This window comes from Meleagris gallopavo, chromosome 1 (genome assembly GCF_905368555.1).
Source record: "Meleagris gallopavo chromosome 1, MGAL_WU_HG_1.1, whole genome shotgun sequence".
NCBI lineage: Eukaryota > Metazoa > Chordata > Aves > Galliformes > Phasianidae > Meleagris > Meleagris gallopavo.
In genome coordinates this window covers 105,475,576-105,500,573 of record NC_139404.1, presented here as the reverse complement: position 1 = coordinate 105,500,573, position 24,998 = coordinate 105,475,576, and the positions used below count along the sequence as shown (strand labels likewise).

The 24,998-nt window shown below is 40.6% G+C and overlaps 1 protein-coding gene across 1 annotated transcript in view; it reads left to right on the top strand.

Moving 5' to 3' along the window:
• Positions 1–22,666, top strand: part of KCNJ6 (potassium inwardly rectifying channel subfamily J member 6) — a 38,021-nt gene extending 15,355 nt beyond the window's left edge. The window contains exon 2 of the mRNA XM_010723524.4: positions 22,193–22,666. Within this exon, the coding sequence (XP_010721826.2) occupies positions 22,193–22,518 (326 nt within the window). The 3' untranslated portion in view covers positions 22,519–22,666. The remainder of the gene's footprint in view (positions 1–22,192) is intronic.
• Positions 22,667–24,998: the final 2,332 nt, after the last annotated feature.

Here is a 24,998-nt window from a genome sequence, read left to right as displayed (position 1 = left end):
AACAATAAATAATCACAATCGTTTACATCCATAAACCCATACAGCATCTTCCACCTGAGCATTGCAGAGTGGAAAGTGTGTGCTGCAGTCTCCTGTTCCCATCTTCTTCTGGCTTTATGCAATGCAACATTGTGACATAGAAAACCATGTGGAGGTCACACAAAATGACCTCGTGTATCTTTCGGGGGATATCTTTCAATAATGAAAATCTCTAGTGATGCAATATCGGCAGCATCTAAATGAGAGCAAGTATAGGCTATCTGCACTGCTGGAAGAGGATTTGTGTGACTGAGAAAGACTGTTGTGTGGTTGATGAGGAATTACAGGAAAGTGGCTCTTGGCACTTGACAGGCACTTAAGCATGTTAGAAGTGATGTCTTTAACTTTCTATGGCAAAGCCACATCTTATCCACTAGTATAGGTAAAGTGTATGTATAGAAAACAGGTGGTTGAAAATATAAAATATTTAAGTTAAGTATCAAGGTCCATCCCTGAGGATGAGAAAGCTGCTCAACTAAATTGGCTCCTGGTACACACTGTTTCTTCTGATGTCTCAGCAGTTATTTATGTCAAGCCTACCTCAGAGCCCACAAACTTCAGAATAATAAAGACAGATCAAAAATTCACATCTCAAAACCAAATAAATAAATACCCAGTGCTCTTTAGGCCACATAAGAACTACTGCTCAGAATGTTTGATCGATGCATGAGAGACTGTTCAGCGCATTAGTGTCAAAAGACACCCAGCTCAGAGAGTTCCCTTGCCATGCTGCACTTATTCAAAGATTGATGGCTTGGAACCTGAGAGGAAAGAGCTTAGGTACTGAGCAAGGCAGGATATAGCAGTACCGGTATGAAAATAAAGGCTCAAATTGTCAAGCTTTCTAGTTCTGATTCGCCTCTCAGTAGTTTACTCAATAGAGCTTCACTGTCCTCAGCCCAGACCCATGGTAGCACATTGTGTTTCTCCCCAGGCAATTGTGAGAATATGAGGACAACAAGAAATGTGTGCTGCTCTACAGGGGTGTAGGAGGCATCACACATTTGAGACCCCACAGAGGATCTGGCAGTCACAAGGCTGCTGGAGCCTTCCCCTGACTGTGCACTGGTAGGGTACCACTCTACTGCATGAATATCTGCTCAGCCCCCACACAGGGCTCTCTTTGCAGCCCATTATGGCCACTTCTAACAGGGACTGTGGGAATGTCAGGCAGGCCAAGATACATTTTATCATCCATCCCACTCCAGAGCCAGCAGGAGTGTATACAAAGGAGTGTGGTTGTAGTGCCATCATCTGCTAAGCATGACCTGAACCAGCTTCTTAGGGTGTCTCTCAGAGCCATAGATGACTATGTAATCCTGAAGTTGCTTCATTTTAAACCACTGAACAAGGAACAGCCTCGTTTCCCTGAGAACCAGGTTATCACTGGCCAATCCAGACAGATATCTTTCAGATAAAAACAGTACAATGCATACCAAAAGGAAAAAAACAATTTTAAAATAATCTAATATTTAATTTAAGGATGGATGTAACTTACTTAAATGGGCAAAATATGTAACACACCTGTATGCTGTTTAATAGCAGGAGAAGAAAATAGCATTGAGCACCAACAGGTGCACTGGCAGAAGATTAGCATTTAGTATGTAACTGATGCTGTGAAAGTAAACACTGCAGGTTAATACATAAACCCTTATTAGCATTTACAGTAAGTTTCAGTACATTATCATGTGGCATAATGTCTTTATCATGAAATGCTTTAGCATCACACAGCAGTTGAATAATGAACCACGCTGATACAAGGACGATATTCCAAGTGAGTGGTGGTAATGTGCAGCAACAATATTTTCAATATACTCTTTGTAATTACAAGGAGTACAAAAACAGTATTTTCAATATACTCCTTGTAATTACAGTAATCTCATTCTAGAAAAAGTTGTAAAAGTAAAATCTGTGCTGGGGTAGTAACCAGACTGTAAAAGCTTCAGCTTTCACTATAATGAGTCTGAAGGCTTGGTGCTAAAGGGACCCTGAAAGTATTTGTAATCTGACAAGGAGAAAAACAAAGTTTTCTTGAGGGATTTTTAAAAAACACTGAGTTTATAACAGTGCAATAAATAGCAGGGACATGCCTGGGCAGAAGCTACTCAAATGTATGAGATCACTGAAATCCCAAGCAAAGTGAAAAATGTGTAGCAAGGTCTTCTAACTCATTTGTGGATAGAGAAAAGTGGAGGAATTCATGCAAATCAAAACATACTCGCTAAAGCAGAACATCTTGTGGGCTCAGAGGCTGAGCTGTAACCATTCCGGCTACAGCTCAGGGTCAATGAGCTTCTCCACTGCAAACTCAGAGGGAAGAAAGTAGCTGCATTCCAAAATGTGGTGTAAAGCATCTAGAGCAAAGAGCGTTTTATGTTAATTTTCCATCAGCTTTAAATTGTTCAAGTTTCTCCTCTAAGGAGGGGAATTAAAAGTTTTATTGTGAAAAGGTTTGTTTACAACACACACACACACACACACACAAAAGGTTCAGATTGGTATTGTTTTGAGCTGCTATGCTATGAACTGCTACTCAAAAGGCACTTCTTTGTATTTAAAATTGGAAACTCCCAATATGAACCATAGAATCATAGAATGGCTTAGGTTGGAAGGAACCTTAAAATATGAGAACACCCTGAGTTTACTGAAGTTAACAAAGATTCATATGGCTTTGAATGAAGACCAACCATACCATCACAAGGGCTTATTACATTTGCATAATCATTACGGTGAGATTTTATTGCATCCAGAACACAAGGTATTACCCTAAATCTATCTCAAATACCATATTGATTAGCTCTTCAGTGCAAGTTTTCTACTTCCAGCTCTCTTTCTCCAGCCTAGTGTAACTGAATGCAAGACCAAGGGATGGAAAAGGTACCATGTGAATAGATTGGAAAGCAAATCCCTGGCATTACAGACAGGCAGACACTAGTATGGTCTGAATGAAAGAGCAACTCCTTCTCACTGCATTCTCTGCATCTTTGTCTCTACATCTAAAAATGGGAGCACAGTTCCTCTAGACTACAGCTGTACTATGGAGTAACAACTTAAACTCATTTTTGAAGCTATTTGCATGGATGTGAACAATTACAGAGAAGGCACATTAACAGAGAATCAAGCCCTGCATCTAATGTTGATAATGCACTTAATAGTAACATCCCTACTTTCCTGGAAGAGAACATTAAACCTGTTCAAAATACAGTATTTTTTTTCCCAAATTATAGTATTTCTTACCTCCTACACCATATCTACCTTAATCATCTGACTCCCACATAACTGGCTCAACTTCAATGACAGTCTCCTCTACTTGTTTGAAAGTCATGTTATTTCCACTGCCATCAAAAAGGCATGATTTTCAAGTGAAGTTATTAAGTTTCTAATACAAGGAACATTGTGTAGGTGCTACTAAAGTAGACACTTAGGAATGGTATTTCCTAGAGAGGAGTAGCCTTCATTTATTAGGTTTTGGCTGTCTCCAAAGAAGAGAAGCCTGTGTCCCTTTGTCGTCTTAGTGATCTACTCTGGTAACAGCAGAAAGAAACAGGATCTCTTTCCTCTGAGGATGAAGAAAAATACTACATCATTTTAATCAGATTGCCTTCATCTGAAGATCTATAACCTAAACATTAAAGACAACGGGCAGCATACAAACCCAGCTTTCTCCTGAAGGTTCCATAATGCCAATCCATCAGCCTGTATGTAAACCAGAGTACAAGTGAACCTGATTTGTCAGAGCTAAGAGCAATTTGATCTGATTCACATGCTTGATTCCTACCCAGCTACCAAGTTTTTCACACAGGACACAATAAAATTATTCTGGAATAATCCCTGAGGAAATATAAGTGAAAAATCTCTTCTGTTCTTGCCTACAGCTTTTCACCTCAAGCTTTGTATCTGTGCTGAAAACACCATGGACTTTAATCAACTTTCTGAGCTATAACTAGTTTTATACCCACCCCCACATTTAAGAGCAGACTTTGTTGAAAGACACCAATTTATTAATTTTGTGACGCTGAGTTGAACTGAGAGCTGCGAAATTAATCTCAAGCCAATTATGTGTTTTGTGAGAGCTTCAGCTTTTTTTCCACACAGCTCTCTCAGCAGCCATCAAATCACCACAAGTCTTCATTTGCTGAATCCAACCTCCCTGAAGTTTCACTTCAATACCTGTCCATTCCCCCAGATCTTTCATCTCCATTCGGTCCCTCTGAAATCAGCAGGAGGAGTGGATGGAGGGATGTTCCAGCCACTGCAATATGAAAGGTTTATGAAAATTGTGTTAGCAGCACCTACACTATTAATGAACAAAATCCTCCTGGCTCAGTCTTAAACCTGCATTGTTTCAAAACCTGTCAGATCCCTTTAAAAAAAATTACAGCCTTCGTTCAGCTCAAGATTACACTTGACAGTGTGTCAGTTTGATATGCAGGCATCTGTCATTCCCTGACAAGGAGAGAAATAGAAAATAATAGACAACAGGAAAAATGAAGTTTTCTTATCTTCTTCTGCTGTCCTCCCTTATGACAGATTCACCTCACAGGGCACGGATTCACATCCATGTGAGGTTCACCTGAGCTGAATACCTCAAAATGCTGAATCATACAACTGTGCTATTCTGTCATCCAGATTTCCCAGTGCTGTCTCCCTTCACACAAGTCTTTTCTGACTGCTTTGGCAAGCAAAAGTCCTTTCGTAAGTGATGCTTTTCCCAGGAAGAAGTGTTCCTTGTCGATCTCATTACTCTCTACCCAGGGAGCTCATTTTTGTCCCATTCTCAGACAGATCCCTGTTGTTTCAGTGCCTGAAGACTTTATGCAACACTACTGGAATGTTTCAGAGGTGGTCATTCCCATCCCTGCATCAAGGGAAATATGTCAGATGCCATGGCTGCTATTCTGCATTTGTATTAAAAAGACAAGGTCAAAAATGTTTGCCTTGCTCTTCAAATGAAATCTACTAAGTTTTAGGAACATATTCAATCATCTCTGCAGTCTATTCCCCGTTCTCTTGCTTTTGTTAAAACAGAAAATTTCCACTTCAACAATTCTTACCGAAGAAGGAAGTAGTCCACAGTTACTCTGTTCTCAAGTAATGAGTGTCTTGAAAATAAGCACATTTTTATTCTTGCTGTACAGATCAAATGACAGGTCCCATGCTTTTGTGCGGGGAAATGGACTTCCCAGAGGCAAGCACAGGCAAGCCTGGAAGTACAAATCTCTCCTCACAAAAGAAACAGGAGGATGTTTAACAGAAAGGGACAGTGCACAAATTGGTTTCTCTGTGGTGTATTCTGCTGTCTGCATGACAAACACAAAAAGAAAGACTCACCTGATGTCCCTGTAGTTACACTCACTAAGCACACACAGTACATACACAAGGCCTAGGCAGATGTACCAGCTGATGTGCACATAGCATTTGTGCAACATACATCACCATTGGAGGGTTCACAGTCATTTTAGAAGACAGAATGTTATTCCTGCTCATCATTAGTTTCAGGTTGGTTGTTGCCTCAGATAAATGTGTGTGGGTATAGGCTTAACGGAGTCTATCCTATCCTCATGCTGCATTTACCTGTAATGGAGGAGAACCAACAATTGTGCTTTAGGCCTGTTTACATCTCTGACTTTGGATTAGTTTCACTGAGTTTATTCAAGCTGGACTTGATCTTTGTAGGTCACATTCAAGGGAACACCTCTCCTCTCCTCTCCTCTCCTCTCCTCTCCTCTCCTCTCCTCTCCTCTCCTCTCCTCTCCTCTCCTCTCCTCTCCTCTCCTCTCCTCTCCTCTTCTCTCCTCTCCTCTCCTCTCCTCTCCTCTCCTCTCCTCTCCTCTCCTCTCCTCTCCTCTCCTCTCCTCTCCTCTCCTCTCCTCTCCTCTCCTCTCTTCTCCTCTCCTCTTTTCTCTTCTATTCCACTCCATTGCATTTCATTCCATTCCTTCAAATAAAAATCAGCAAAAGCAACTTTCTCCATCTGTGAGGTAAACAACCAGTCTGAAACAGAAGATATGATTGCCTTCTGACTCCGAAAATTATATCAAAATTAAGTTGCAGGAAGTTTTAAGCATGGCTAAACAATGGCACCAAGTTGTAACAGTAACCAAGTTGACTGCCTATTCGCTGTTGTTACTTTTTGTAGATGCCCTGCTCAGGTTGCTTTAGTGTGAACTGGTGTTCTATCAGAACACTGAAGCAAACAGAGCAGTTTTGTGTATACAATCAGCCCCCGTTTCAGCGTCTCTCCCTGAGCTCGAGTCAGACTGACTTAAGAGAGAAGATTAAAACTGGCCAGCTAAAGTTGTTACTGCTCCTGCCAGCCTCCTCTTCCTGACAAACATTGTCTCAGCTGGAGCTGTTTTAATGAACACCATCTCTCCTGCACCCAGTGGTTTTCCAGAATCTTTACAAAACCTTCCAAAAACCATGGGTTGAATCATGTAAGCACAGAGTTATAAAGTGGGTGCATGCCTGGGAGTGGTAGATGGTTCAATACCTTTAGACATCCATACAGTGGATTTGTAGGTGCTACCCCTGATCAGCATCACCTCCCAGATCCCAGAGCTTAACCCCGTACAGCATGCATCAAGCACTGACAGGTTCCAGAGTGCCAAATGGGTATTTGCTGTTTTGTCAGCACAGTAAAGAGAAAGAGGGAAAGAGTTGGAAGGAATCATTTATCTGTTGCTGTTTTTCCTGCCTTCTTCCAAATATGCAGTCAAAGATGGCATGGACACACATCTAATCTACATTGGGTAGAAGAGGTGTAGCATGGCAACATACTGCTTGGAGGCTTTCAGCACTCATGCAGTCCTGGAATTATCTGCTCTATCAGTAGCCTCGAAAATGTTTTTCTCTCTCAGCCAGTATACAGTCCCAAGGCAGTAGTCACTCCAAATTGGGTGTATGATTACCTCTCTTGCCTAACTTCTTCTCCAGAAGAATTTGCTCCAGATGTACCATGGCTCAAGGATGATCTCTTAGGGCTGACCCATACTGTCCATCCATTCCTTGGAACAGGGGAAAAACTCTAGTGATAGGAGAAGATTTCTGTAGTGCTCTTTCGCACCACTGAAGCAGCACAATGCAGCATTAACATGTTGAAGGATCTAGTCCATTAACTTTTAAAATTAGCTACCAAGGGAGATGGAAGCAGTTGTGAGAAAACAAGACATTTAAAGCTTCTTGCAAATCCAAACTGCCCTCCTCTAAATCATCATACCTCAGTAGTTATATTTGTAACTTTATCTCTTAAATATGATAATGTAAAAAGGCTGCAAAGTGAATTTTTCTGTGCAGATGCCATCTTAATCTTCATCTTTCTCCTGTTAGCAAAATTGCTGCAAGCTACAGCATTATTCAGCACTTGCGCAAATTCAGGGTTCTGATTATGCTCCTTCTTTTGAGCTGTTGTGAGCTAGTGCTCACAGCAATTTAGTTCAAGGTACAACAATAACCTAAACAGCAGGCCGGCCTGATCTGGCATGAATGTGGCACCATGTGTAATAGAAATCCATTGTCATATTGTTGCTAGGTATTGCAAAAGCTCATGAAGCAGAATTATACCTTTTTGTGGCACTAAGGGACATGGTTTAGTGACAGGAGTCACTAGGTCAGGTTGATGGTTGGACTTGATGGCCTTGAAGGTATATGCCAACCTAGATGATTCCAGGATTCTATGATATGTGCAACTCGGGTCATGACATCCTCATTATCTTGGGATGATTTCATCTGAATGAGCTTTTTTGTTGTCCTTGCCTATGTACTGTGACAGGTTGATTCACAAATATTCCTGGTTTTCAGTAGTCACACAAAAAACTGGAGAACATTCCCAAAGATCAGGGATCCTGAAGCACAGTGCCATTCCTACGGAGACTATTTAAATCATCTCCCTATGGAGACTACTGAAATCATCTTCCATCTGGACTTAAATCCACTTCATTCCAAAATCAAAATGCAGCAAGAAGTTACTTTTGGTTTTTGTGAAGCTTAGAACAGACCTTCACCTTGGATTGGAAAGCCTGTCGAAATGGGACCACTGATAAGCACAGAGGCACATAATACAGCTAGAGCTGTCAGTTCACTAGAGGATTGCATCATATTCCTCTTTTTCATTATCAGTTGGGAACATGGACAAGATATTAATCAGCTTCTTCTTCCCTCACAGACACACATCGGTACACAAACAACCTGGCCAAGCACACAAAGGGATTTATTAAATGAAAGCCTTCAATCTTAATCAAATTTTGAGGAATGCTCCATGAATTACAGGGCCTGAAATCCAGTCATGGAAGCAGCAAATGATTAGCTGTGCTTCTATCCCTATACTGCCTGTGAGAGTATCACAGGCTTTTTTTCATGCCTGGTGAAATCAGAGCAACAATGTATAAAGTCACAGTTCCAAATTATTTCAATTTTTCAATGGTTATAGGAACATTTACAAGATAGTTGGACTGCCTACTGCTAACAGCTATCATTTACTTGGGGACTTTCTTGCAGCCAAGTTGTGTAATACTACCCAATAAACTGTGCAGAAAAGGAATTATGAGTTGTGCTACAGAATTTCCACAAATTAGAAATGAAGTGAAACTTTCTGCATTACAAATATTTTTATGGAGGGGCAGCAAGTGTGGGAAGAGGGAGGATATGCCATTAAACTTTTCTAAATGTGTTGAACATAAACACTTCCATGCCATGATGGCACAATGGCATTTCACTCACTGTCAACTGATTTAATCCCATCATAACAGACTTCAGTGTTCTGGGTGGCTTGTCGTGCCTTCTCACCATATGAATTAAATAGCCTGATCAATTCCTTGTTACTATCTTGTAACAATGTTTTAACTCTCCCAGTGCCTCTCTGATGTCTGTTAATTGTCTTCTCACTGCTCTCAGTTAAATTCTCTCCTCCCCTCATACAACAGAAGTAATCTTCATTTGATGATAACCAACCTATCTCATTAAGCATTGCCAAGGATTTCCATGGCTCAACACATCAAGAAATTGTTATTCTGGGTATATGAGAACTGCAAAATCACTGAACTCAGTATCTCTATGCATCTCTGCACATCTGTATGTGTGAGTGCTTGAGTGTCACAGCCTCATGTTACCATAGCACCTGCAGGCAAAATCTCCATAATTCTGATGACAGTCAATATGTTTTAAAACATAATTAAAAGAATGAGAGAATTCCAGTGCATAAATAAAAGGAAAAGGCTGAGAAACCAGAATTATAACTCTAGAATTCACATTCCTTGCCTGGATGCATCTCATCAGGCTTCTATATCCAAAATAATCACTCCTCAGTTTTACCATCTACACCCTTCTCTGCTTAAAGCAAAGGGAAAAATGGTATTAGAAAAGATTCTGAGCTCTGTTGAGACTCTGAAAATGAGCAGAAGTTTGCTTTGTGTTAAAATAACAGGATCATAAAAAGAATGCTGTTCCCAAACAGCTCTTCATGAAAATTGCATTGGTACTTCAGCCAAAAAAAAACCCTCCTGGTTCACATCAAAGGACAGCAGACAGCCTGTATGTCCCCACATGGCTGTCAAAATCTATGTATTCTCACTACAGGAGTATTTCTTCACTATACACCTTCCTGGAGGCCTTGGAGCAAGTCATTGCTCTCTGCCTCAGTTTCCTCATTTCTAAAACAAAAGCAATATTTTTTTCCCTTCCTTTGAGACTTTCAGATAAAAGGTCAAGGGAAATAATATCCAAATGTTACTACTTATTACTATTTTTGAGCCTCGGTAATTCATTCCCTGCTGAGCTTCTGGGTTGTAATGCAAATTGACTGGCATATTACATTCTTCACTTGTCTTATTGTATTTGCATTGGCCTGCATTTTCAGTAAAATCACAATAAAACGTGATTTAAAAATTGATAGGAAACACAGGCAGCAAATCATCCTGTACCAAGCAAATAGCATCTAATGCTCTAGGCATACACACACACAGCTTGTGCCTGTTCTGCAGTGACTTCTTCAGGAAATGTTTGGGTTTGGGCTTTTTGGGGTTCTGCCTAAGCTGACTTCAGATTCAACAGTCAGGAGCTTAGCCTGAGGGGGTGATGAGCAATGAGCACTCACCCACATCAAGGCTCAGATCCACAGTGGTACTCAGAGGAGGGGCAAGAGAAAGGAGCCAAGGTGGCACTAGTAAAGTAGCACCCATCCCAGGAGCAGGGCTTTGCTTCTTTTCTCTCTCTTTTAAAAAATAAAGCTCTGCCTGGAGTATGAAATGAAGGCAGTTGCACTGTACTTCATTAGACATCCAGGGAAAACATTCATCATAGAACGAGAGGAGAGCAGGACATGGCATAGGTCTGGTGAGACCCAGCATTCCTCCTATGCTTTCTTGAACTCCCTAACACATGTCCCTTTTGCTCGCCTGCTTTGTCTTCAAACTCTTGCATTTTCCTCTCAGGTTTTGTGATTTACATTTTTTAAAGAAAGCACAAGTGACTTTAACGTCATCCCTGTGCTCCCCAGTGAACGTCTGGTTCACTGCAAGTGTGAAGGAGAGAAGGGGTCAGTAAGTTTTCAAAAGGACTGTGCCAATTGCTATTTCTCTTTCTCATCCTGGAGGCTAAGCATTTCTTAGGTACTCAGTAGGAGCCCAGGGCTGATGGCTCACAAACAAGCATCTGCTTTGTTGCTTGGGACTTAGAAAGGATCCCATGAATGTCTGTAACTGGAGATGTGAGTCACGTCCACAGTCTGGAACGTCAGTACCTTGGTGGAAGCTGTTCCTAATTTGAACTGCTTCTGACTGAGACTGGAATCTGGCTTTGTGTTTTCCACTTGCTGCAGCATACATTTTTTAAAACTTCATGTTAAACACTCATACGAGACATCAGAGATGGAGCTCTCTAGCCAGCAATGCCTAGGCTACATTTTTTCTCCCTTTTGCCTCTGAAACTCAGAGCCTATTCTAGCTTATTTTTTGAGAGGCATTATCAGAGTGAAGGATGTCCAGTTTCAGCCAAGCACTCATTATACAAACCATGTATCAGTGAAGTGCTCCAAATTAGCAGTGGTCTGGCAGCAGTAAAAAAAAAAAAAGCTGCAAGAAAGAGACTGTGTAATTGTGCTAGTCATGAAGAAGAATATAGTCTGCAGCTGGTGCACAGAAATGCCTCAAATCTATATGAGAGTCAGAAGAAAATCGAGTAGGCTGCTAACCTCTAGCTCAACTAGAAGTTAGCAAGATTCCTCCTCCAACTACTAGATTCCTGCCACAAACACACACCATCCTGCTGGTACGTCAGCTGCCTGCCTGCCTAAACATTTCAAAAAGATCTTCTGCAATAACCTCTTAACAACATCTTCCAGGCGTTGCTTGTTTTTCTTCATTTAGATATATGCATACAACATAATCCTTGTGAGCTATCTCTTCTGGTAAGAGAGTGCCACCTCATGACTGCTAGAGAGGAATGAAACAATCCACAGAGGTAAAGCAGAAAGCATTCACGTGCCCATGGTCAGGGACGCCTGCAATGGCCCATCCTCTCCATTCCTATCAGCTTTCACACAGCACCACAGCATCCTGATACAAGTACTCCTTTGCCAAAGATGTGCTTTGCTACCATTGTTCTCAGAGAAAAAGCTTAGCATCTTTGCTCAAGACCAAGCCTAACCTCAACGCTAGACAAAAATTAATCCCTCAGTAGAACCATATGAAATTCTGCAGGCCATTAGACAAGGTGTTTCAAAAGCCCGTTCATTGTACTTGATCCTCCCCTGCAGGATCTTAGGTACCTTTCCTCTGGGAACTGCACAATTTTGGGTGCAAACACCATCTTCTCCTTTCTTGCTCAGACAGCTTACCCCATTCCTACCCATCTCTTCTCAAGCCTAGTAATTTTTCTGTGCTAATACAACTAACGTTTCTCACCAGCTTAGATAAATATTCTTTAGACTATGGAGAATTTTTGTGGTGGTAGAAAGTCCTAAGGATTCTTTGTTTCTTCCATAAATGAGGTATGAAAGTTAAAGAAACTAAATTTTTCATGCTCCATCATCAGTTTGAAATATTTGCCCCAAAATCAGGCACAGCACATGGATTGATCTGTCTATGCCTCACTCAGAGACAGTTAGTTTAAATATTTAAAACACGTGAACAGGGAATGGAGCAAAATACCCTTTTGCTGTTTTCTGCTTTTTTAAAAATCCTTTTAAATGAATTCGGGCACTGAGGAAAGTGCTAGATTGAAAACCCTAGAGCCTGAAATGTATGGTTTCTGTTTTTTTCCCAAAATAAAAGTATCAGGAGAGTAGTACCAAAGCTTCCCTAAAATCTCAGTTTTACTGCTGCTATCCTCCCTTATTGGACTCATTGCTAAATTTTAGGCAGTAATTAAAGATCTGATTCAGCTCCATCCTTGCCACTTCAAACAAAGCCAAAGTCAATTAAAACCAAATGAAATATTAATTTTTCTAAAACGATTATTGATCTTCTAGCAGGTACATTAATAGCACCTATTACAAGACAGGATGCCACACTGCTAAAATATGAATACAGGTTTTGACATAACTTGAATATTAAACAGTGCTTCAGAAGTGAAAGATTTTGCATCTCATTCCCTAAGGCAACCAGTTTTTGCTCGGGACTGAATTTCAAAATATGCTGCTAAAGTTGACAGATATCCGACATTATTAACCTGAAAGCATCAACTTATCTTAAGTCTCATCCTATGAACTGAAGAAAAAATAGAAAAAAATCAAAATGCACTTGAGATTCAGTGGGAGGATTTTAACAGCACAGATGATTTTCTTCACATAACAGCCAGAAGGGCAAAGAACAGCAAAAGTTCATCAAAAATCTGGGCTGCTTTCAGTCAGGAGTTGGTTGGTTCCTTTGTTACGATAATGTAACAACTGAATCCATACAACTAAGCTAAACTTTAATTTAAAATCATAATTATGACAGGTTAATTTTTAACGTTAATTTATTTAATAATTTCCCTTTAAAAGATTTTTATAAAGGAGATAACCTGTCCTAAATAATAGCACTAACAATTATTTGATTGCTTTAACTCTCTCCCATAGTGTAAATGAAAGGACTGAAGGTCCATATTAACAAAACTAACTCGGGTGTTTCTTCTCCTCCTCTCGAAGCAGACACATTATCTCACTAGTTGCTTGCTTACTTACTGTAAGAACGAGAAAGCAGTTGTGCTGTTATTAACCAGAGTACAGGGCTGGACCTTTTCAACTCTCTGTTCCTCACATCCCCATTCCCATCTGGCTTTCTCGAACGGTACATGTGACAGTTCCAGTGGTGCTGTCAAGAGCCAGAGTGTACTTCTGAAAGCCACTGAGCACCTCTGAATCTGTACAAGTCCTCTTGGGACTCTTTCTGGTAAAATATAAATCGAAATTACCATCCCTGAAACTGAGATATTTTTAGGAAATTGATTTCTTCAAGCTGTCTCTGCTAAAAGCAAGTACCACCTACCCATGTTTAGTTTAGCTTATTTTCCAGCCCACCTAAAAGGATGCACTGTTACAAAACCACCCAGTCAATCCTACCAGCAAATTTTGTTACTTACCAAAAATCTAAGCGATTTTGGATAGAACATCATTTATTTCTTCCTTTTTTTTTTAATGATGCATTTACAGACATCACATCTCACCAGCATCTGCCTGGCAGAAACAAGTGCTTTACCCCAACCTTCTTTCATCTCCTCCTCCTGCTTCACAACAGCTAAACCAGGCTTCAGCAATGCCATTAGCCACAAATCTAGAAAGAGCAACCAAATACTTTGTGGGTGACTCATATTTTGCTGTCAAAAAGCTAGTGATCTTTCTTGTTTCCTACATTTTACAGCATGCCAAGCTGTGTGCTCACACTGTTTTGTCTGCAATCCTGGGTTCAGAAACATTTCTACTGTAAAATGTGACATTTTTATAAAAAGCTCTAAGTCACTAATATTTACCACAGAGAAAAGAGTGGATGTTCTACTCTTTTTTAAGTGCCATTCTAAGAAGAGAAACAAAAAATATCCAGACATGTAAACTGAAATTATGTTTAAGAAGTCTGTGTTGCAAGAGGTGAGAAAGTTCACTTGCATTTTAACAAAATTCTTGTCTTGCAGGCATGACAGCACAAATGTGCAGCAGGTACAAGCCATTATAAAAATGCTGTTTTCACAGAAATCATCATTCTTACTGTCGGGTTTTTTTTGTTATTATTATTTTTCCCAGCCATCCCCTTGGCATAATGGTGATGTGGGATTTCAGCAATGTCCAAACATGTCTTGGTTTGTTCTCAGTCCTCCCAGTTACTATTGTGTGCTAAATATACATTCCTTGAGGGTGTTTCTTGGGCTTCGCATTGTTTAGCATAGAGCCAATACAGCAGTGCGCTACATTTTTCCACCAAGTGTTGTCTCCCTGTTTTTATGTCTTAAAGGATGTCACATTGAAAGAGCTCTGACATAAACAATGTTTTTCCCACTTTCTGAGATCAATGCATGAGGATCTACATTCTCAGCAGACAGCCCACAGAACATCCAGCTCTGCCCAATGCCACCCCCAGGCATTGGCCCAGAATGCTTGCTTCAAGTGTGTCTGTGAAGGATTCTTGCAGCATTAGTCTGAATGTTCTGTAGAATAAGCAGATTTTATGAAATTGCACATAAAATCTAGAGTTTTCAAAAACGGGTGGGGTTTTAAAATTTTAGATTTTGAAGAGTTAGAAGATGCATTTTTATTTTCTTTCCTGGGATTCATATCCCTCCCATTTCCATCTTCTATGCCATGGGCAAGGCTGCCCCCCATCAGCTCAGGCTGCCCAGGGCCCCATCCAACTTGGCCTTGAGCACCTGCAGGCATCGAGCATCTTCACAGGAAAGATGCTCCAGCACTCTGATCATCTTTGTGGCACTCCTCTGGACTCGACAGCTCTACATTTTCTTGTGCTGGGGGCCACAGGCCTGGACTCAGCACTCCAGATGGGGCCTCATGAGGGCAGAGCAAAGGGAGAACTCTGAGAGCCACCTCTGCCATGCATTTCTCCTTATGGTCAGATGCTGCATTGTTTGATATACTGAATTTCCCAGATTTAGTCAGCAGAAAAAAAGCAATCATCGTCCATTTGAAAAGGCACAGCTGAAAAAATGATTTAAATTCATACACATCAGGAAGCTTGATTTGCTGGGCATGGCCTGAATATAAAGCTAAATGAAGGTTAAATATTGGCTGAATAGTAATTGTACTGTGTCTCTGAGAAGCTGTGTATTGAGAATGAATACGGGTACGGTAGCTAAAAATGGCAGCACATTTGGAGATTGACTGGGATAAGCTTTTCTACCTTCCTCAGACTAAGCTACATGTAATCAGAAAGTAAAGAATTAGATACAAAATACTCAGTGAAGTAAATTTTACGTACTCACTGATCTTTGTGGGTCCCTTCCAAATCAAGATATCCTATGATTTTATAATTCTTGAAATGAAAATATTAACTAAGTTAAATATTTCTAATGGAGCATTTTTCCATTGGAAAATATCATCTCAGTGAAATCCCCCACTGGGGGGAAAAAGAATGTGCATTTTTTTAATATTTTGCAAAAGACTAAAATATGACAATCTTATACTAATTCATGTTGTATTAATACATCAATTTTGGAAAAGTCAGAATGAAAGCAGGATGCTTTGACTGATCCAAGATGAAATGCGTATAGAATTTAGAATAAAGGAATCTCTCTTTGTAGCACACTGCTGGTACTTAATAAACACAGGAGCAATATTCAAGCACAAGCACAGAAAATCACTGTGCCACACCACAGTTTAAGAGGTTAAGTGCACATTCATCTAATTACCTCAATACTAGTACCATCATCAAGGTGTTTAAGCAAAATTCACCCATTTTCTGACCTGTGCACAAGGTAAGGTGCAAAAGTTGGCTCTGATGCTGTGAGTCAGAATTCCCTTTTTCTTCATAACTCCTACAGCAATAGTTTCATCATGAGTGCTGTTATAGAGGTTACAAAAGTTAATCTCAAGGAGTAGAGAATTTTATAATGCTTGTGTTTGGTTTTAAAAGGTTCTTGTTGTACAAATGAATTTTCAGACAAAGTAAATTGAAATCTCTACAGTAATACTCAGAAGAGTATGTTACAACTAAACGGAAGTTGAAGGTAGTGTGCTAGGAACATTCCACACACACCTGGAAGTCTCAGCTCCCAGCTGAGACCTTGTACAAAATTCACTACTCATGTAAAGGAGCAAAACTTTCCTCACCCCAGAAATAGGGACACCATACTGTATTCTGTGGACGCTTCACTCCTCTGTTGCTGAGATCTCACTCCGAGCTGAACCGTGATGCAAACATCCCATGTAAAGACTGAATCTGGTTCAACCTTGTTTAGCAGGAAGTCTGCCTCAGAGGAAATCCCCATTAAATTGGACCTTACAATCCATTTGACATTGTGACCATCAGCCAAGAAGATGCAGTCAAAAATTGGCTGCAATAATTGCAACTTCCCCCATTTCATTTAATCACGTATCTTACAAGTCATTTTTTATCACAGGAGCAGAATTTGAAAATAAAATGTTTTGTTGTCATGAAAACTACCCCAAATAGCACTAAAGCTGAGGGAGGCTGTTCCCCTGGGTATCTGCAGTAGGCTGACCTAGAGCTGAATACTGCAGTTTTTCAGACCAAACATGTATTTGACTCTATGATTCTTTAACATTCCTTTAACATTTTGACAGTGTTTTATTTTTGATTACTCCCATCACAAAGTAAAATAATATACGGCAAGTGTACATGACACAACATATCATTGTGTAAGTGATCATGAAATCTTAAATTAAGAGTGCTGTGAGGAAAGGCACCAAGTCACTCTGGGTTACCACACTGAATCTTTATACCACTGCAAGACAGTGGTAAGCATAAGCCCAAATAGCTGCAGACAACACGAACAGTCTGTAACCTCAAAATAACTGCATAGGGCAACTTTACAAGAGTAATGAATGTGGAGTTGTCATCAATTTTGTTATTAACTCTAGGCAGTGAAAGGTGGGGTTGTAACCTTACTCTCATATCAGCAACAGCTTGAGGGAATTATTTTGTCATTTTCGTAGACTGCACTTGCAAATAATAAGCTTGATAAAACCTCACATTCTAGCTGCAAGAAAAATTACTGATGGGATGCACGGAAACTGAGCCAGTCCATAGAATCATAGAATCACCAAAGTTGGAAAAGATCTCTAAGATCATCCAGTCCAACCATCCACCTATTACCAATGTTTTCCACTAAACCATGTCCCTCAGTACAACATTTGAATGTTTCTTGAACACCTTCAGGGACAGCGACTTCAACCCTCCCTGGGCAGCCCATTCCAGAGCCTGACCAGTCTCTCAGAGAAAAAGTATGTACCTCAGCCTTCTCTCCTAGGTTGTCTGGAGAGGAACATCTGTTAGGAGCCAGAACACGGTCCCAACTTTTTGTAAAGGCCATCTGGATGTAATGCCATGGATTTGAGCAAGGCTTTTACAGCCCAACTCATTAATGCCCCCTCTCTGGAAGAACTCAAGGCCAGGAGGCCAGGCTGGGTGGGGTTTGAGCAACCTGGTCTAGAGGGAGGTGTCCCTGCCTATAGCAGGGGCTTGGAAATGGATGATCTTAAAGGTCCCTTCCAACCCAAACCATCCTATGATTCTATGATTCTATGATAAATACACAGCATCCTCACCCTGGCACAAATACCTTGTGGCCATAGCTGTGTGTCAACTTTAAGGTGGACAGAAAATTGCTTAGCAGGCTGCCTTCTGCTCACAAGACACTCTTCACTTTGCAGTGCAGCTCAAGTCTTCATGCTGTTCAGCTCCTCACCTGTTGAATAAGAATAATAAGCATTTAGGGAATAAATGAAATGTTAGGTGAACTGGCTATATGGTAATGGGATTATTCAAAATAGTAACTGATGTCTGATTTCAGATATGTGGAACTAATCCCAGCACTGTCAGCAGGATCTTTTTGTTCCTGTTAAAGCAAAACTGTGAAAATGCTGCAGTGTTAGCTTGTATACTTTAAAAAAAAAAAAAAAAACAACTCCTTCACCAAAACCCACAATTTATTTTGCCTTCTATAATGTAAAAAGGACCAAAATTCAGTTGTGACACTCTGCATAGTTCTGACCCCTGAAATGGGACAAGAGAGTATGGGAATGGTATCCACAACAGTGCAATTCTTTCAGGAGAAAATGGCAATCTTTATGACTGTGTCTACAGCGCACCAGGTTCTAACAGCACATTAAGCATAATTTAATAATAATCTTCATAATAATGTAATATGGCTATTAATTTTACTTCAGAGGTAATTTGCCCGACAACACTCAGTTATGATGCTGCAGCCTGTGTAAACATAAAATAAACAGACCAAAACACTGCTATTAAGTAAGACCTGAGAGAAAGGTACAACATACACAAGGGCCAATTATTTGAGTTTAGAGGAGTGAGACAGCCAAGGGGAACCATCAGAGGTCTCATAAGCTCACAGTGTGTTGAAAGTCCAGCATGCAGCTAGATGAACAGGTGCAAGATAAAGCCCACAGCGGTGCAACCTAATCCTGCTTCTGCATTTCTACCATGCCAGGGAGCAGAGACAGATGGAGCAGGAGCTGTGGAGCTGCCTCATAAGGATTTGCAGGGGCTGGCAGCTGCCCCATGCAGCCAAGATTGTCCTTCGGTCACCATCAGACACCCTGGCTTCACCCGACACCCCTCAGACATGGGGACTTAGCAGGGCCTGAGCATCCAGTCTCAAGGTCTTCACTGGTTTGCAATGCTCCTGCTTGAACAGACCACTCCTCCCAGTTAGAGTTTTAATTAATCTAAAATGAATTATTTGGGTCTCCTAATTTTCGTGCTAATTTTAAAGAAGTCCAATTAATGCTGAGCTAAGAAGCTCCAAAGTCTCCCCATCCAGTTTTCGTCTTCCCGGAAGGGATCCAGTTGAAGTGAAACAGTAGTCAAAATGTCAAACCACAGTTATTTTTAAAGCCATTGTACACCAGATCTCTGGCTACACATAAACCACATGCTTACTGAATAAACCATGCAGTACTTGTAAACCTAAAGTCTTAAACACCCTCACGCAAGATGTTGCCTCATCCACAAACTTCAGAGTTTAGAGCAAATCATAAGAGTCACATTTCTTTTTTTAGCAAAGTTTAAAATGATGACATAAAATGAAAATGCGTGTATTAGATAATATATGATAAAGAAACAAGTTTAAGGAATCCTGGGCCAGCACAGACACAAGCTTGTAAAGCCATGCAATATAGCCTTTCAGAAAGATCTTTGTTCTGCTCCAGATGCATGCAGGTTCGCTGGCAATCACTTCAAGGGTCTCTACAACTGTGGGACATTTTGTTCTGGAATCACTGTGGTCCATTTAGAGACTTTTTTTTGTATTAGCAATCTAAGCTTTTAAAGCCTTTCACATACACACGCCCCTTGATAGATTTAGTCTTTTTCTTGATTTGAACTCACTTGCTTCAAAAGTCCTGACTTTTTCATTCCAGCTCTGAAATTATTTTGTCTAGCTATGGAAAATGAACAGGTATTAAATCACTGTGGGAATGGGAGACTAAATTAAAATGCAGAGATGGATCAAAATTTCAAATTCAGCTATATTTTAATGAACTATAACTCAAGCATATTTTGATTAATCTTCTTGACTTCTGCAGAAAATTACTCCCTTCTTCTCCAGTGGTCAAATTAATGTTTCCTAAGCAAAACAGCAGGAACAGTGTGTACTCGGTTAGAATGCAGGAAGGTAATAAGGTTTTGAAGAGACTTTCATATTTTTTAATTTAATCTTATTGCCTTTTTAATGAAAACTCCAGATTTTCTGCTCATTTTAAAGTTAAATTTCTCCAGCAAAGGAATTAGGAACACATGAATGTCAGGAATAACACACTCCTTCAGAACAATCCATCCAGGTGTAACTGGTCTCATCATGCCAAAGGATCTGGTGGGAAGCCAGTCCAGAGATGGATCTGAGACAGAAGGAATACATCAGTACTGGCTGCTCCCAGCCCTCTCCACCTCCAGTCTGGTGATGCCACAATCTCTGTGGCAGGGAGATCCTATCAAACACTGCATCCATTCCAGAATTCTGCACAGGAACATTATTAGTGGGCATGGTAATGGTGGGTTGATGGTTGGACTAGATGACCTTAGAGGTCTCTTCCAACCTTAACAATTCTATGAAAGGAAATGGTGCTTTGGGAAGGTGCTGCACACCTAGTGCATTTGTGTCTTGTACAGTGCTCTGTGAGCTGTCAAGTTCGTCTGTCATTTTGTGTGGAAGATGATCTCCTTTAGACTAAAAATCATACAGGAAATCTTGCAAAGCATAATTCTGTCATACGACATCCGGTGTCCTTCCTTCCTTCACACCTGTGAAATGAACAGTAAAACGGTAAGACCTGTATACTTCTGTTTGTGCGTTATTTGAGAAGTGAAATGCAAACATGACCAGTGCTGCAAAACCAAGAAAAACAAAGGCCTGAGTAGCCCAGTGAGGGAAAGAGAAGTTAAGATTGGTAAGCATAGCAGAAGTATGTTCGCTTTTCTAGCAAGTAGAAAAAGTGAGGCAGATTTCATGCTAACGCTTCATTCACTCCTGAGTGTCTGCAATGTGGAGAGAAGTACTGGAGAAATACCACAGTGTGGAAAAAGCCAACAAATAATTTTGTAAACATAATGGTATAAATGCAAAAGTTTGAGTACTGAGAACAGCAGCTCTCACCCATCAGAAATGAATTACCTGAGTTTGAAGAAAAGGTTCAAGAGGATGAGGGGACAATTACCAAGAGCAATTAGTACAGTCCTGAAAAAGACCAGACATTAAGCCATCCACATTTGTTCCTCCTGAAATCTCATTGTTTGGAGTTGGTAGAGAAATAACATTTGTTTATATAGAATGTCATTTGTACCCACAAAATGAAAGATTTTGTTGCTTACCTTCTAAATACCTGATGTGTGGGAGACTTATCCAGAGATTATATATCAGTATTTAATAAGTATTTGACATACAGTATTTAACTGAGGTTTTCTTAGGAATACATAGCCAATAATGTACAAATAATTAAAGGAAAGCTATCACATCCTCCCCATGTAAACATATTTTGTTGAGAATATGCATTTGCTTCATGAATTCCTTTCTCCTGACCTTTTTTCCTAGTCTGCTGAGTTTCTTCCTCCATTACTGAGCAACAATATTTTATTGTTATACTTCCCTGAGTTGTCTGCTTCAGGTGGGACATGTTCTCCAAGTTACAGCTCCCCACCATGCCCAGATTTTTTTTTCAGCCAGAAGACACCCGGAATTAGACCTCGAACTCAGAATAGCTGCCTATCTTCATGTCTCTTAATGCAATCGAGTACCTTACAGATTTTTTGCACTACAGCAGCTGCCAGAGTGATGTTCAGCAGAGCTGTGAAAGGAAGGTAACAAAGAAGATAGCCCCACTAATATAAATTCAATCCCACATACTATTACAACGTCCCCCAGGAACTTTGCTGATGTTTGTACATTGACCATCAGCCCAAATGTCAAAGCAGCGTAATTAAAAGGTTGCTCCAACCCCTCGGGAAACCAAGTCAACCTGTGGATCACAGGATCAGGACTTAGCTCCAACAGAGAAAAGGTTTTACAGAAGCTCCTCAGCCTTGGCAACTGCTGAGTGTGGTGGTGTGGGTTTGTTACACAAGTCATCTGTCAGGGAACAAAAGGATGACAAAAGGAAGCCATACACATTCTCAACAAGCAGTCTGAGATTCAGCAGTGGGCGAGTCATTCACTGATTAAATACAAGAAGAAGAACTGCATTTAATAAAGAACCATAAATTAAAAATTGAAAAATTCAAATTAAAAATTAAAATATTAATAAATTAAAATTAAAGAATATTAAGATATTGGTCACAGATGTACTGCATGCTATTATACATACACAGAAGAAGGCTACACACCATAAAATTACTTTCTAAGCTCAACCTCATATGAGGTCAAGCCTATTACTTTTCTGGCATGTGTCATTTTACATACACTTCTCTGCCTATTTGAAAAAATAATTAAGGTTTTGGGAAAGCAGTGGGTCATTATAACAGCACTTCTTCCTTCTCTGTTACAGGAATGACATGCCAAGCTCGAAGTTCATATGTTACAAGTGAGATCCTATGGGGTTATCGTTTCACCCCTGTCCTCACTCTGGAGGATGGATTTTATGAAGTTGACTACAATAGTTTTCATGAAACGTATGAGACTAACACCCCAGTTTACAGTGCCAAAGAGCTGGCAGAGATGGCCAGCCGAGCAGAACTGCCCCTGACTTGGTCTGTTTCCAGCAAGCTGGACCAGCATGCTGAGCTGGAAACTGAAGAGGAAGAGAAGAATCAAGAAGACCAAAATGAAAGAAATGGTGATGTGGCAAACCTAGAGAATGAGTCCAAAGTGTAGAATCAGAGGTGTAAGGGCCACACGACCTTCTTTATCTTTTCCTTTTATGTTCCCCTTTTATTTCTTCCACATGTTTTTATTTTTCTTTCTTGTCATTATTAATTCTGGGAAAATAAATAGTTCAGATGTGAAATATCTACCTGCCCAGTTCAAACTCAAGAGTTTCACAGACTAAGTTAAAATGTAGGTTAAAGCTGCAATACCCATTACTTTCACTGGAATCTCCATCCCCACCCTGGTAACGACTGCTGGCTTCCTCTGCACTTCTCTGAGTTCAGACCTCCAGGTTTCCTCAAAGTAACAAAAAAAAACATCAGAATATAAACAAGGTAAATAAAAAGGAAAGACTAATTGATGTTCATCAAAGCAATGGGCCTTGGCTCCAGGGTTTTTTTAATGCATTTCAGGACAGCTTTGCAAACTGGATGACAAGCCTTTGTAAAACGGGCCTTGCAGCTTTAAGAGGATGGTGAGCAGAGGGATCTGCACCCCAACATGATACTGTACATATGCCTTATGTAATTACTTTCTCTTTACATTTAGTAATAAACAACGCATGTACAAAAGTACTGTAGTAAAGAACTTCTAAATAATGTACATAGATGTGTAATTAATATAGGTTTAGAAAACGAGTTCTAGAAATACTGGGATGCAAAAACAAGTTACCCCTTGAGTAAGCACTTCTCTTCTAATATCCGGAGTGTCATATTGATTCCCCCCCCTATATCTATGGCTCTTTTAGTGCATGACATCTTCTTCAGTGTACCAGACTGGCAGCTATTTTAGAGTACCTCACTGTTTCCCAAACAGGCCATTTTATTGACTCTAAAAAGCCATAAGTCTGGGAGAGGGCAGGGTAGAAAAATTGTAACATACTTACTGATATACTGTGAAAATGTTTACAAACAAGGCAAATCATTCCTGGGTATTTTCTCAGCAGTTCGACCTAAATTTAGACTGTGGCAAACAAGAATTTCCTGCGTATTCCTAATCTAGCAAGCATGTTTCACGCAGAGGTATCAGCCTTTCAGTGCAATATCTAGGGAAACATCTCCCTTCTCCCCACTCAAACCACGGGATTTCAATTAAGCGGTTTGATGCACGAACGGCACAGGCCACTGGAAACCGAGCGGGCCTGTCGCATGCAGATGGCAGCTACCCAGCCAGGAAGGAAACAGCTGAAGCTGCATTGGAAGAATTTCACTCGCCAGCAGCACTGGTGCTTAGTGGGTCCCAAAAAATCACAAAACGCGTGCCATCTTTGGGTGACAGGCTTCAACAGGGCTTCTCAGCAAAACACATGGATCCTGCCGCCCGTGCTCAGGAGAGGGGGGGTCCCTACATCAGCTCCTTGGCTGCCATAAACCACTGTAAATCTTGTACACCCCAACTTAATGACTTCAGAATAGACAGGACAAAGACAGCTTGCATAGCTCACACTGCGATGTCTGCATCCAGAGCAGAGCCGACCGACTCAATCTGTGGGTCTTGCCAGGCCTGTGTGTGCTAAATGCCACCTGCTCAACGCAGGTCATGCTGCTCTCAGTTGGCTTTCTCCAGGCCCATCCACAACTACATTTCTGTCAGTGAAGGAAAAGGAAGCTGCAGCCTTAATTTCTTGTTGTGGTTTTTTTTTTTTTACTTTTATACCTGCCTACTCTGGAAAGAAGGAACATATGAAAGGGAGTCCAAAGCATCTTTTGTACAGAAACATTTACACTAAAATGAAAATTAAAAAAAAAAAAAAACAAACAAAAAACCCTCAGGAGAAACTCAGTGGGCAGGTGGAAATTTTGCACTGTGATATAGCTTTCACTTCAAGTACATACCTATTTCTTGCTTAAACAACTGCCCCTTGCTAATTTTCACCAGGTGTGGCTAATCCATGGGGTTCTAAAGGTCCTCCTGCTGTGCTTAATGCCACACAAGGAGGAAGAACAGGGGGTGGGGAAAGGTTTGCACATTGGGGATGGGCAGGGCAGGCTGGATAGGGAGTCTTGCTTCATCTCTGAGCATCTTTTCTAAAGGCTTCCACAGACCAGAAGCAATGGATTTTTGTTCCATCTGCCCAGGACGGCTGATTTTATCAACTCGGTAAAGGTTACTTACACTGAGGTTTCATGAGATACAACTCACTTGCTGCAGACATTTTAAAGCTTGGTCATTTGCCCCAACAAAAGAACAAGCCAAGTCCTCCTGCTGACCCACCACAACCTATCCGTAAAGTCACCCAGCGTTTCTAAGGCAGGATCACCTCAAAGCTCTGCGAAGACAGAAGCTCCGCAGCAGAGAACCTAGTGATAGCACGTGGGTAGCCAAGAGCCTATGTGTGTCAGTCTGGAGTCCTGGCAAAAGGTGCATGAGCTGAAAGCAAACCATTCCTCTGAGGATAAACCTGCTTTTTGCTCTTGGAATATACCGGGCCCCTCCTTAATTCATTGCTGCAGTTTAAGAAAAGTTTGTGTTAATTAGAACAGCAG